The sequence below is a fragment of the Ptychodera flava genome, chromosome 21 (genome assembly GCF_041260155.1).
Source record: "Ptychodera flava strain L36383 chromosome 21, AS_Pfla_20210202, whole genome shotgun sequence".
NCBI classification, from domain to species: domain Eukaryota; kingdom Metazoa; phylum Hemichordata; class Enteropneusta; family Ptychoderidae; genus Ptychodera; species Ptychodera flava.
Window position 1 is genome coordinate 34868204 of NC_091948.1, and position 14814 is coordinate 34883017.

The 14814-nt window shown below is 33.8% G+C and overlaps 1 protein-coding gene across 2 annotated transcripts in view; it reads left to right on the plus strand.

Annotated features, from left to right (window-relative positions):
* LOC139122109 (multiple C2 and transmembrane domain-containing protein 1-like) overlaps nt 1-14814 on the plus strand; it is a 48299-nt gene that overhangs the window by 15517 nt on the left and 17968 nt on the right. For both annotated transcript variants that reach the window (XM_070687498.1, XM_070687499.1), the window contains exons 6-14: nt 5662-5835; nt 6252-6382; nt 6944-7130; nt 10804-10864; nt 11350-11388; nt 11517-11619; nt 12675-12777; nt 13640-13741; nt 14115-14189. In XM_070687498.1, coding sequence (XP_070543599.1) covers nt 5662-5835; nt 6252-6382; nt 6944-7130; nt 10804-10864; nt 11350-11388; nt 11517-11619; nt 12675-12777; nt 13640-13741; nt 14115-14189 — 975 coding nt within the window. The remainder of the gene's footprint in view (nt 1-5661; nt 5836-6251; nt 6383-6943; nt 7131-10803; nt 10865-11349; nt 11389-11516; nt 11620-12674; nt 12778-13639; nt 13742-14114; nt 14190-14814) is intronic.

The window sequence follows — 14814 nt, forward strand, 5'->3', positions numbered from 1 at the left end:
ACCCTGTGTATTGTCTGCGGTAAGCCTGTAACAATTAAGCACAGCATAAAGCTTTTAAAATTAATAATTCACTCTGTACTGTAGATTGATACAATGCAAAATAGATGGCTCCCAAAAAGGCTGAAGTCTTATTTTTATGGTTTTTATTTGTAAAACTTTTTTTTTCAGTAATGCCAGGTATATCAGTGACTAATCCTTTTTTTAAGAGTCACAGAATATCTATAAATGAGTGTATTGTGTTTTGTGTGATTTGATCCAACGTGGTCACCAACAGCCATTGTCATTGTGTCAGATGCACATAATTTACCACTCTATGATGCATGGTAGATTTTGCACATCAGTGTTGATAGCAAGGTTTCTGGTTTTATTCTTTTCTCTTTTCTTTCCATGATCTCATCTCAGACATACATAGACCAGCTGATTTCAAAGCATGGACAAGATTAAGAACAATGTACTACTAAGGGTAAAAATTTTCTTTCTCTTCTGTCTGTCTGTCTGTCTGTCTGTCTGTTTGTTTGTTTGTCTGGTTGTCTCTATCTCTGTATTTCTATCTTTCCTCCTTTTTTTATTAGTTCCACTGTCAGCGACATGGAGCTTATATAGGCTGAATGTCCATCGTCGTCCATCCTCCGTCAGTCTGTGTGTTGTTTGTCAACATTTGGCTACCAATCTGATTGCTTTGAAATTTGGCATGACCTTACTTAGGTTTGTTCAAATGATAGTTAAATTGGCATATTTGTAATTTTTAGACAATTTTTCCAGGTTCTGGTAAAACATAAAACATAAAAATCTTCTCCGAAATTGCTTGTCCAATTATTCTGAAATTGTATATGCAGGTTTCTTGGGATGAATTCAGCCAGGTTTCTTCAAATGGTTTTAATCTGTATATTTGTAATTTGGGGACATTTTTTGCTGTCTTGGTCAAAAAATCTTCTTCTCTGAAACTGCGTGTTTGATTCTTTTTAGAGATGGTCTGAGTCATATTTCTTCAAGTTGTAGTGAAACCAGGCAATGTAGTCAGGCCACTTCTGCCATTGTTGATCAATTAAAATTTGCCTTGCAGGTTGTTAAAGATGACCTTTGAAAAGAATGTTCAGATTGTTGTAAAATTGCATGGTTGTATCTTCGAAACAACGTTTTAAGAAATTTCTTTTAAGATTTTATCACTACTCCAGTCCTATTGCTTTGTATTTTAGTATGCAGGTTCCTAGGGGTGATCTAAGAAACAAATTGTCAAATTATGGTGAAACTTGCATCTTTTAATACATGTTTTACACATTATCCCAAACACTTAACCTTGTATTGAACTGGAATGTCAATAATCACTATCAGCCGCAAGGTCGCTTGTCTACAGAATATGATGAATGTCATTTTGTCTCTATTGGTTATAATCATTACCTTGACAGCCAATGATTCTCTAATTCAGCAGGTTATGTTCAGCAGATTACAATAATATATTCATGGGGGTCACTTTTTGAATTTTATTCACAAACCATTTATTGTTTTCTGTCATCAAAATCATTGTCTTGATGTTTTAATTATTAATAATCTTAACTTAATTTTGATATGCCACTTCTCGATTTGTTGTGTTTCCATGATGTGACATCAAAATATTCTCACATCAACATCAAATAGTGAACTTTAGGATCTTTAATTACAAGATACAACAATTTAGCGATTCATTTTGAGATTTCCAATCACATGTTAACTCTAGTACACTGCACTAAAAATACAGGGTTGAAAGGTGTTGGAATGTATCTTTCTACCGGAAATCAATCTTTATCCATTATAGCATGTATTGTATTCAACATTTCATATTACTGAAGGTCAAAGTTCACCAAGCTTTAGTATGCCAATTTACTTTCAACATCTAAATCTTGTTATGCTTTTCAGCCAGAAACAATTGTAGCTTCATATCTGTGACACTTTTGATCTCCACAAAATAGTTACATAGAGTACATTTCCTCATCCTAATGAATTACTGGGACCATTTTATTCTACGACTGTTACAGGATATTACGGCTAATCATTTCAAACAAAAAAAATTAGCCAAAGCAGCAACCAACATTTGTTGAATACACCATTCATTCTCTTCACCTTGAAATGTTTTAATAAAAATTAAGCATAATCATCCTAAGTCTTACTGCTGGGGAGGGAAAATTGTTTAGCGCTTAACATTTTTTTTATCTGCCCTGACAGTAAATCAATTGCTGTTGATATATTTTTCAGTCATTTTGTCCAAAATTACATAGGGTTATTCAGCTGTTGTAGAGAAATATTTGTAGTTTGATAAAATCCGATGGCAATCAGGACCACAACTTTCCACATTTTACATGTACCAGTAATTTGTTGCAGAATACAGCGATAACTAGCAGTTGTAACTAGCAGAATACAGCGATAACTAGCAGTTGTAACTAGCAGAATACAGCGATAACTAGCAGTTGTAACTAGCAGAATACAGCGATAACTAGCAGTTGTAACTAGCAGAAAAAGTACAGCCCTCTGTATGGTTTTGTGTCAGAATATAATTTGCATGGAATTGCAGGAAGTCCTCTTAACCCTTTCACCACCATGGTTTGTCCCAAATCCATTGTTTTCTATGGTAAAGTTGGACCTGTATACAGAGAACTGGGGGTGAAAGGGTTAATGCATGCATTGTGGTCTAATACTAGAATTACACATAAGTCATTCAGAATAAGAACAAGTCTTTTCTGACATTTTAATTGTACAGATACTGGGTAGTGTATCTTTCTTTTCTTGTTTGAGTGCCAGATGAAGAGACCTAATTTACATACCTCCTGATAGAGTCGATGCTGCAAAGAGAGGGTTTATTGGTCGCATTTCCAACTTATTTAATTCACTTAACAGTAATAGTAATATTGATATCTTTTGTGAATAGCTGTAACATTACAAAACAAATCTTTGCGGTTTTGTCTGTGTGATTTTAATCTGTTGTATGTTTGTATATTAGTTTCTTTATTTTCAATTTGTCATTATTAGATTTATTTTCTATATTTCATATTTTAACTTGTCTGTAAGTGGCTGCCAGTTGGCCCTGTTGAATAAAATTAAAAGAACATATGCATATTTCACAAAATGTATTTATGATTGTAACAATGTCATTCTGAAATATTTTTAATGAAGACAAACCATATCAGCTATTTACCACATGTAATTCATTTCACTGTGGTAGAGTATTTTCTTCTGTGTTCCACTACTTGAACTACTTTCTTCAGAAGTATAAATGGAAATTTGGGTCAAAATGTGAATGCTCTAGTTATTATCATGGTAAATATTTGTCAAATATCTTAGTGATATATGAATGATTCAAATATAATGATGAAATTTGTTCAACTGTGAAGTAGCATCTAAGGTAAGAAAACATGAATTGATTGGTTTTAGATCATGTCCTTTGATAACAAATCATGTATGCAATTATTAACTTATTAAAATATTTCAGACATAAGTCTACAGAGTATATACCAATCTGATTAAATATGGACTCAAATTTTAGCTTTCATATTTTAGATAATATGTTAGTTAATGTAACAATTACATGTAAAATGATATATTTATTTTCAAGTAGTTTCACTAGCATTTACAAAGGCATTATACAATCGTGGTTGCAATTTAACAAAAAAAGTAACAGAATTTGCCTGCTAATATAATGTAATTGCTTTTGCAAAATATTCAGCTACTGAAATCAGGGTAACAGTAAATTTCTTTTTGAACTGTGTTGCGATATTAAGAGAAATAAAACAGCAGATTGATTTCTGCATTTTTGTTTGAATTCATCATAACATGCCATACATATACAAGAATAACTGAAATCACATTGATGATCAACATCTGTTTCTCATCCCTGATCAAGAATTGAAATTATGTCATTGTGTTGGTTCATAATAATCCTTTCCTTAAACATTTTCACCATTAAATTTGAAGTAAAATAATTGTAGAGGAGGTATTTTTACAACCAATCACATGGAAGTAAGTGTAGTTGTTAGCTTGCGCAGAAAATAAATATTTAATGAGGGCATGCATATGTAATGACAGAGTGCAGTGCAGTGTGTGAGAGTGAAAGCAATGATGTTGACGCCATTTGAATGGCTTCCTATGTTATAGCTCCTCTTTGTATGGTAAGTGTGCTTTACATAGGTTATATTACATCATTGTAATTGTCCTTAATTGCTGTCAAAGACTGTGGTACCTAAGAGAATCTACATAAGGTCAACACAGAGGTCATGTTATTGGTTTTTGATTGATCTGGTCATCTGCTGCAATGATAAACCCGACAGCTTGGTGTACCATGTATCTCATTAGATGTTACCTTGCCTGTACCGGTAGTATTGTCCCTCAGTCTCCAGCCAAAATATTAAAATTCCATTGTCTTTCACAGTATGATCTATTTTGAGTGAAATTTCAGTGTTCTACCATAATTTGTATGGCCATGATCAAGATTATTATGAAACAATAATTAGAAGTGATGATGTCCAATCTGTATGCAAGGAAAATATGCATTATTGGATACTATCTAGTGTTATCTGCTGTGTATTGGTGTGACAGCTGTGCAACAACACTGTCTTCACAGATAAAAAATATACATGAGGAAAAGAGGTGCATTTCAGTTACATTACAGTTTGTATGTCACCTTTAAGAGGCCCCATGATTGTATTGGTTAGGCAATGGTGCGGTGAGAATTGCTGCTGATAAGAGAAATGTGCAGAATAATTGGAGTCATTATGTACAAGACGAGTCATAGTTACTCATTAAGTGGAAAACTGGAACTACAAATGATAAGAAACTGTAGCCCATTTGTTCAAATTATGACCGTGACCTTTCACATTTTACAAAGATTTACAAAAATTTTATTAATATTTTATATTTTTACATTCATATCATCTGCAGAAGGTCACAGATGTTGATCAATCCAAAGTTCTACACGAAATTGCGTGTGGTGAAAAGCTTTTTTAACAACACATGAAAATTCAAACAGCATACAGATTTAATAAATAGCAGAAATATTTCTGCCTTTTTGTGAAATTATGAATTTTTATTTTTTGAAGTTGTTTTTACAAATGATAGAGAAGGAATATTAATATATGTTTTACATGAAGTGGATTACAATATTTGCTGTACATTTCATAATATACTCCTTGTGCCTTTGTTAACATTACACTATGTTGATAGTCCAATAAAACAAAATGGCCTTCATGCTTTAATTGATAGGAATCAACTTTCTATGGAAAAGGAAAATGTGTGCGTCAATGAAGAAGGTAGTGAAATATGGTAGAAATAACATACCTACCAATATATGCTTCAAGACTTAATTATGACTGGCTTTGTTCATATCTGGAAACTAACACTCAGATGTCAAAAAAATTTGTGTGAGTGCCCGTATATGTATGTGTGTTGGATTGTAGAATTGAAAGTGAAAAGATTTTTATCGGTATTTAAAAAATATTCTGACATAATATTATGTCAATTTTGATGCAGCAATGTGTCTTTAAGAAGATCAAAGTGATAGATTACATAACAATATCAAAATGGAGGCGTCTATCAGCATCTTCAAATATCGCTATGTATTTGTTGTTTGCAGCATATTTTCTTGCATCAATGTTTTTTTTTGTTGACATGCTTTCCATGTGATTTCACCTTATGCAGTACCTAGCAAGGAAAGGCGGGATGTCAGGCGGAAAGAAATTGAAAACCCAGTCATGGAGTGGAGTGGTTACTATCACACTCCTCGAAGGAAAGAATCTTATTGCCATGGATGAAGCTGGAACCAGTGATCCATATGTCAAATTCCGTCTGGGAAATCAGAAATATAAAAGCAAGGTAAAGTTAAAGATATCATAGATTAATTCTAAAGCTTTGATGTTGGTCAGTAATGACTCAGAATCAACTGACCAACAGTAGAATCTATGGAATCTAGTATTAAGGGATTTAGGATCTAGGATCTAGGATTTACATAAACTGTTAAACACATATATACCGCCTGAATACCCCAATACCTCAAAACAATATTACAGTTCTTGACTGTAGTTTTTCTTATAAATGACAATGAAAAGACTGATTAACATTGCAATGTTGACAGTAATGGGAAGATAATTATGGTTGTAAGTTATAAAAGATGTCATCTATGGAAGCCTTCAGAAATGTCAACTCATGGAATTGGAATGACTATGATGTGTATAATGCAATAACTCTCATAGCTGTTATAATTTTCATATTGTATCTTGTCATTTTTGCAGACTATTGCAAGAACCACTAACCCCAAATGGAGAGAACAGTTTGATTTGTATTGGTTTGAAGATCAAAGCTCTGTCTTGGAAGTAGCAGTCTTTGATCATGATGTTGGTTCCAAAGACGACTTGATGGGAAGGTATTGATAAGCAACGTCCTTTATAGTCATCAGCTTACAGATTTTGTATTTACACTGTGAAAATATTGAATTTCTTAAAGTGTTCATAAATTGTACAGAGAAAAAAAGAATCAACAATCAATCATAATGTCACTGTTACCTTCGTATCTCTCCCCAAGGCATACACCTGTTGTATTATGCAAATTAGGGATAGACCATTGGAGAGGGTTGGGTGGGTAGGATTCTGATATACATTTTTGTACACTTCAATATTTGACAAATTACTTTTTTTCAGTTTTGGCAGCATGCAATGTACTACCTTTGAGGTCATGATATTTTTCTTAGCCAAGCTTGGTATGAATATATTTTACAAAAAATCAGTATGGCTGCAAAAATATTTGTATTCCCAATAATGAATGGTGATGACTGAATTCTTACCATATTATCTTGCTGTTGTAGTTACAGTGATACAATGAAAGATTCTGATCAATGACATGCAGTACAGTTGTTGAAGATGGCTGTATGTTATTTTGTTCATATCAGTGAACCAATATCATGGTTTATTTAATATCTATTTTGTAGATGTACAGTTGACTTGAATGCGTTAGCTAAAGAAAAGACACATACCATTGATGCTGAATTGGAAGATGATGCTGGCTTTGTACATTTCTTGCTGACCATATCAGGAACTGCTGGCAGTGAAACAGTTTCCGATCTTGCAACATTCAAGTTAGACCCACAGGCGCGCCGTGCCATCGTAGAGAAATATGTAAGAAAATGCTTAGTATCTTCATTTTGTTGTCATAGAGTACTGATGCAAAACAATGTGTAATACTCATAATATTATCTTGCAAGGGAATTATAAGACTGCTTAGTGTTATGTCAAAAAATATCTCAGAATGTCAACATTTGCTGTAATTTTTAATATTTCTCATTAAATTGGATATTGCTATGTAGCTTGTAAGCTATGTCTGATTGCTTATAATATAAATTTTGTATATACTTTGATGTCACAGGTCACTTCTTGACATACTCTCTAAGTTCTAACAGATTCCTATCATTGAACAGAGACAAAGTGAGTCACTTGTTAACATACAGTTGTGAAAAGGAAAGGTATTAAGTTGTGACAGACTTCAGCAAATTGAAAAGGCCAAAAACTTTACTTGTTTACTCTGAGAACACAACAAGGTCTACTCCAACTTTTTCTGGGTGGTTGTTTCTTTTTCAAAGATTTAACAATTGCTTGTTTCTAATGATGGTGGCAATATATGAGTGTCAAGCCAAATTTTATTTAATGTTTTACAATAAGGACTTTACAAAGACACTTTAGGTCTGGGAACAAACAAAACAATGCTCATAAAACTCAAATGATATATCCCAATATGTCAAATACTTAAAGGGAAACAAAACTCCAGTGAATTTCACCATTTATCCCCTCTAAAAGAACTGGTGAATGAAATACAGCAGTTTTTCCGCATTATTGCACGTGCCAACGACTACGGCGTGACGAGAAAAGAACTTGAAGTAGACAACATTTATCTGGAATCCCATGGCCACGAAAGGGCTCATGGGAGGAGCGTGCGTGACGTCATCGGTGATACACAAACGGGTGTTACAGCTTACTATAGCATTGCAGTCTATGACTGTAGTAGTGCAGAGTGTTTTTAAGTTTTGATCTCTATACATTACAACTTTTTAATCAAATGCTCAGTAGCATGCCAAATGACTTACCGTTGTACAGTTGGGTGCAAAAATGACTCGAGGAAGAACGAAAACGGTGTTAGTTTTTACCGTTTTCCCACAGAACAGCTTTTTTGAAGACAGTGGCACAAGAAAGTTGGGTGAGTTGATAAAATGTTAAAAACTGTCAAAGATGCAAAGTTATGCTCTGCACATCTCAAAGATGATTGTTTTATAAGGGATTTTGGGACTCTAATATCGATACTAGACGATATTACACAATGCGGTTCTTATCTCGATACGCTCATGAGTTAGCCTCAGATCGCTGGTATTAACCATATAAATATTGGTGATTTCAGGACCTTAATATTGATAAGACGATACTACACAAAGCATTTCTTATCTTGATAGCCGAGTCTGCGAAATCACCTATATATACCTGAAATATATTGGCAACTTTGGGACTCTAATATCGATACTATAAGATACTAGAATGACTTATTGTCTATCGTGTCTCGGCACGCCGGGTGTGAGAAATGGCTTATAGTTACGCGATAAATAACTGTAATTGCGGGACTCTAATATTGATACCATATGATACTAGAATGACTTATTGTCTATCGTGTCTCGGCACGCCGGGTGTGAGAAATCGCTTATAGTTACGCGATAAATAACTGTAATTGCGGGACTCTAATATTGATACCATATGATACTAGAATGACTTATTGTCTATCGTGTCTCGGCACGCCGGGTGTGAGAAATCGCTTATAGTTACGCGATAAATAACTGTAATTGCGGGACTCTAATATCGATACTAGATGATACTAGATTAACTTGCATTGTGTCTCGGTAAGCTGGGTTTGCGAACGATATTTACCTGATAAATATCGGCGATTCCAGACTTTAACTCTGATACTAGATGATACTAAACTTGTCAAATCGCAGGTAAATATCCAATGTATATCAGATCTGACCACCCAATTTCCTCTGTCTGACTCTTAGTTTGAAAAATAGCATCAATGGACAGAAGTCAAGAATTCTTCATGATTTACATTATTGCAAATTTATTCATGCACAAAATGCATTTTTTACATTTAATCATTTTTTTCTTTAACGTGGGAATAAAATACACTTTACTATTGGGACTTCATTGGATCAGATATCATAGGGAGTTTAGGCTGGTCTTGCATGAAATTCATTTCTTTACAAAAATAGATGATACTAGATTTTGAAATTGCGAGTAAATATACAATATATATTGGAACTTTCACCACCTTACAGATGTAGCCAAGCCCAACTTACTTAGTCCAACATACTAGACTTGTCAAATTGTGGCTGAAATGTCCGATATATATCGGAGATTTCATCAGCTTTCAGATCTGACCAATCCCGACTTCCTCAACTTCGAAAAATAGTCATATCCTGCAGATAAATATGATCCGATATATCCAGAGTTTGCAACCTTATAGATCTGGCCAAGCTCGACTTCCTTAATGTGAGTCAATGTCTTGTTTAAGGCAAAACGGTATGATACATTAAGGCATGCAAACCGAGGCCGATTTTACACAGAAAGTCATAATTTAGTGAAAAACTACAAGAACAACAATTGTCAGAGAAACAGAACATAACACAAGAAGTAACTTAAACAACTTGAACAAAACAAAAATACAATACAGTGGACAATGTTTTTGTTTTCACAATGAAATCAGAACTGAGAGAATCAAACTGGGCCCAGACAGAAAAGTGGAGTGAACTCAAAGGAGAATGAACCGCTGAAAATCTGTTCCAAAAGCAACCAATAATTGCATACAAAAGAAATAGAAATATGAGCAATACACTTATAAATGCCAAACTTCTCAAAAGCAACAATAGCTTGAACTCCAACGGCATACACAAACACAATCAGACCAAAGCGTAGACATTTTAGCTTCCCCACTTGAAAAACAAACTTCAGTTGAACAACATGTGAACACATACAATCAGTCAATCATTCCATATGATTCACAAACCAAAACTGAATTTTTAAGTGACTGATGGAAGAAAACTATGTTTTCGAAATGTAGCATTAAAGGATGGCAGTGTAGTCTCTCCACTCCAGTGTGGGGTCTGTACAAGCACAGTCCCTCTACAGTAGATTACAGGTATCTCTAGCCATAACTAATCAACCCTTTACATAAAACAGCCAAACATAATATACACTTACAGTACAGACACTATCAAACACAAAACGCAAACAACCAAGATATGAACGATGTGTGGAGTTGCTTTCCCTTTATTACATATCTTGGTACAAATTGGTATGGTTTGATTTCAGTCGAGGAAAAGTAATATTTGATGTCAGAAATATGCTAGCCAATCTCTCAATAGTCATCTTACAAACGTGCTGAACTGTATATTGACAGTAGTGTTCCACGGGGTCCATGAAGTGGCCATGCTACACACAATTGTCTGTATCTCCAATGATGTCACACACGCTCCCCCCATGAGCCCTTGTGTGCCCATTGTATTCCAGATAAATGTCGTCTACTTCAAGTTCTCTTCTCATCGTGCTGTAGTGCAAGCGTACGGCAAATTCGAGCTGTATTTTATTCAAGAGTTATATTAGCAGAGATAAATGGTAAAATTCACTGGAGTTTGTTTCCCTTTAATAGTTATGGAAGACAAGTTGATTACCAGAGGTTCTAACAATTATGATCAAAGTTCTGATTTTATTAAAGTTCTGATATTATGATTGATATATTGATTTAATTTGTTGTCCGTAGGGTCTGAAGAACTCCTTGAAGGGCATTAAAGGATGGGATGTCGGCTGGCTGCAGATCAAAGGTGATACACTTTAGACAATTTTTGTATTATCTTGTTCTGAGGTGATTTGTAAAATTAGAAAAAAAATGAATTTTTGATGTTGGTAGATTGTTTATCTATTGAATATCACTAAAATTTCTGAAAAACATGAATGTAAAGATTTTATGAATGTATTGCTGCAACATGTACTGTTTAATGAGTTCAATCAATACTTTTGTATCCCAAATTTAACACTTGTCTACAAAATTTGAAACTCTGATGGACCCAAAAAATTATAACAAAGCATCAAGAGATTAGGACAAAGATTACCAAATATAGGGTTCAGCCATTAGGCTAAGCTTGTTCCAATAATGGCAATGTCACTGATCCTGCAGACCATTTATACCAATCCTGTCACATTTTTTGATTCACTTATTATGATTTTGTGATTATTTTCTTTGCTACTCATTAATACATCACATGGCATTTAAACAACATTAATAATTATTGTTATTTTTTTCTCCCAGTGATCAAAGCACAGGGTTTAACATCTGCAGATATAGGAGGTAATGTAATATCTATTTTTGTAACATACTTTGTCTGAACTCTTTGTCATGATTTATTGATCTTCCATAATCTACATGTCTATGGGACAATATAGTGAATATTCTCTTAATTGATGTTTCTCATGCAGGGAAAAGTGACCCCCTATGTGTGTTAGAATTGGTCAATGCCCGTTTGCAGACACAAACCATTTATAAGACATTAAATCCAGAATGGGGCAAAGTATTCACTTTGTAAGTATTTATCTCTGCTTTAATCTCATTTGCTGACATGTAAGTGAGCAGTTGTCAAAGCCCGCTTATATAATCACACAGTAAAACTTATATATCACATGAAAATGTTAATGTTCCGTAAACAAAGAAATCCAGTGAAGACGTTTCATTTAAGGTAGCATTGCACTTAACCACAACACTTTTTTCAAAGTAATATTTCTTATTGTAGATGACATGATAACCCCTTCATACTATATACATTTTCAAAAAGTAGAGAATCTAAAGTTTGGTAGCAGTAGTTTACGCAAAGGATGAAGGTGTAGGTGTACAAATTTGGGATAGAAAACCTCAATTTTTGGTAGTAATGATAAAAATTAAGTCAAAAACTCGATACTGTATGAAATGTAATATCTCATTTGAAACTATAGTATATGTAGAAAAAATAATGATGATTTGTTTTGCATTATCTTTTCTCATTCTTAAATGGCAATGGACAAAAGACTGACATTCAAAGAAGTGATTAAAATCATGATACACAAAAATGAGATTACTCTTATTTAATATGTAAGAATTTTATTTCCGAACGAAACTGTTGATCTGTTGTATAGTATTCATAGAACATAACATGAAAATCTCACAAAATATATGCTAGCCAGAGTGACTTAAATTTTTTGGAAATGGTTAAAACAGAAGAAAAGAGAAGCCAGGAAATTTGTGTGATGTGCATAAATTTGCATAAATATACACTTCTTTCTAACCCAACTTACAACTGCTTGCAGTGCTAACAGGTGAACAGAAACATTATTTTAATCTTGGGTTAATAAATTAATGAAAATTGAATGAATCTTTGCCAAAAAGTGATTTGGAGCAAAATGTTGTACACTGTGTTATTTGCAACACAAGCTTAATATATCTTGGTCACATTATTTTTCATTTTCACAAAAGATAAGTTTATGATGAAACTTAAATGGCTGAAATGTTGCATGTAAGAGAAAAAAGACAATTTCCAAAATAATACAATATTAGCCCATGATATGTAAACTGTAAATCAATTAATGGCATGTATTTCATCACAGCAATGTCAAGGATATTCATGAAGTCTTGGAAGTTACTGTGTATGATGAAGACAGAAACAAGAGTTTAGAATTTCTGGGCAAGGTGGCAATTCCCCTGCTGAGAGTAAGTGTATTACATTTGAACAAAGTCATGTTGCCATTGGTAAGGCGGCAATTCCCCTGCTGAGAGTAAATATATTACATTTGAACAAAGTCCCTGCTGAGAGTAAAAGTATTCCATTTGAGAGTAAGTGTATTACATTTTAACAAAGTCACATTTCATTTCCAAGGAGAAAGTGAGAGAGATCACTACCTTAAAGGATTGTTGAAAGCAATGGCATTTTTAGCTACGTCACTTTCCCATAGAGTCCTTAAAATCCAAGTTTTTTGTAGTGGTTTTACATAGCACCTGTGTGATTTTTTCTCCAAGTCTCCATTCAAGTTATGTGGCGTGACATTACAATTCCTTGAAGAGTGCCTTTAGTCTAACACCTTCAATAGTGCATAACAAAAAAACAAAGGCTGACAGACAGGGATTTGAAGGATATTACCAAGGCTTGTCAATGCACAAATTTCAACCAGAAATCTTGCAGAGTGTTTGCTAAAGGGAGGAAAAAACAATTTTGGAAGGTTCAGCAAAAGGCTTGTCACGTGACTATTATGCAAATAATGACTGTTTTGTGCATGGTGGGATTTCCCAATATCAGGGCTTTCAGAAATATACACTTTATTGGGGTTTGGGACTTCTATAATTGAGAAAAAAAAAAAATATGAAAGTGTCTATTTGGTATGTTGCTACCTTAATGTTTGTAACATTTACCAGATAAACAAAGTCTACTCAGCGTTTTGTCAAATTTGGTACCTATAAACACCATCAACAATCCTAAAGATATCTTCTACCAGAGAGAATTAATGGTTTCCTTTGATGAATTCAAGTTTTCTCTGATAATAAAGTGCAGTGTATGAATAGATGTCTCTATTGACAGATAAGAAATGGTGAAAGGAGGTGGTATACATTAAAAGACAAGAAACTGAGAGGCCGTGCTAAAGGTGCTATAGTACTAGAGATGGATCTCATCTACAATCCAGTAAGTTATTACTGTTATCAATTACTAAGCTATTCAAGTGGACTTACCTGCGTAGAATTCCAGCTAAATGTCACAATAGAAAGATTGTTAGTGATAGTACTCCCATCTTTTTATATGTGTATATTTTTGGTACTGGTAGTATACTTTGACTTTTGTTTGTGAATATGATACAACTAGGGACCAAAGATGTTATTGAAATACTTCTCTCCCAAAGTAGTCAAGTTTAGATTTTGCAAATAAAGAGCTACACACAGACTGAATATGACCATACATGTGAAAAGCAGGTAATGTTGATACTATACAACTCATTAGAAAATGCAATTTTGTGTCTACTGGGCAACAAATAAATGGTTGGTTATTATCCTGCCACTAGGTCAAGGCTGCCATACGAACCTTCAATCCCCGTGAACCAAAGTACATTCCTGACAGTCAGAAATTCTCCAGAAAAGTAAGTAATATCAATTCAGATCCTAGTTTTGTTATGGATATGCATTACAAAGAACCTTTCCCGCTTGTCTTTTGTTTAATAAAGATTCATAGCTGTTACATCATTTTTTCATTTTTTGAATAACTGTCATATACTACGTAAAAGTTAGAATATTGTTGTTAATCAACAGGTAAGGCAGTACATGGAGACCAAAAATTTTAAAGGGTTGTTTTCACAATCATGAATATTGCACAAAATTATGTGTGGTATGATGAAAGCTATATTGCTTTGATGACGGTGCTGATAGTTAATAGATGTTTGACCTTGCAGTATGTTATTTACAAATAAATTGCTACATGCATATTTTCATAAATGACATGTAATAGAGCTGCAGGGGGTGTGGTCATACAAATTGTTACAGATAGGATCTGACTCAACAACTAGAAACCACACCCATTTGATGATCTTTGTGTAAAATTATGCATACCTTGTGGTGTGGCGATTTGACGTTGTAATTAAATAATTTTTTACAGCAAGAAAAAACTTTTATAAGCATAATGATTTGTGTTACGATGTTTTTAAGGTTGTTAGAATGAGAGTCATATTGATGAATGCTAATCTATTGTGCTTTTTAATAAGCTTGTTG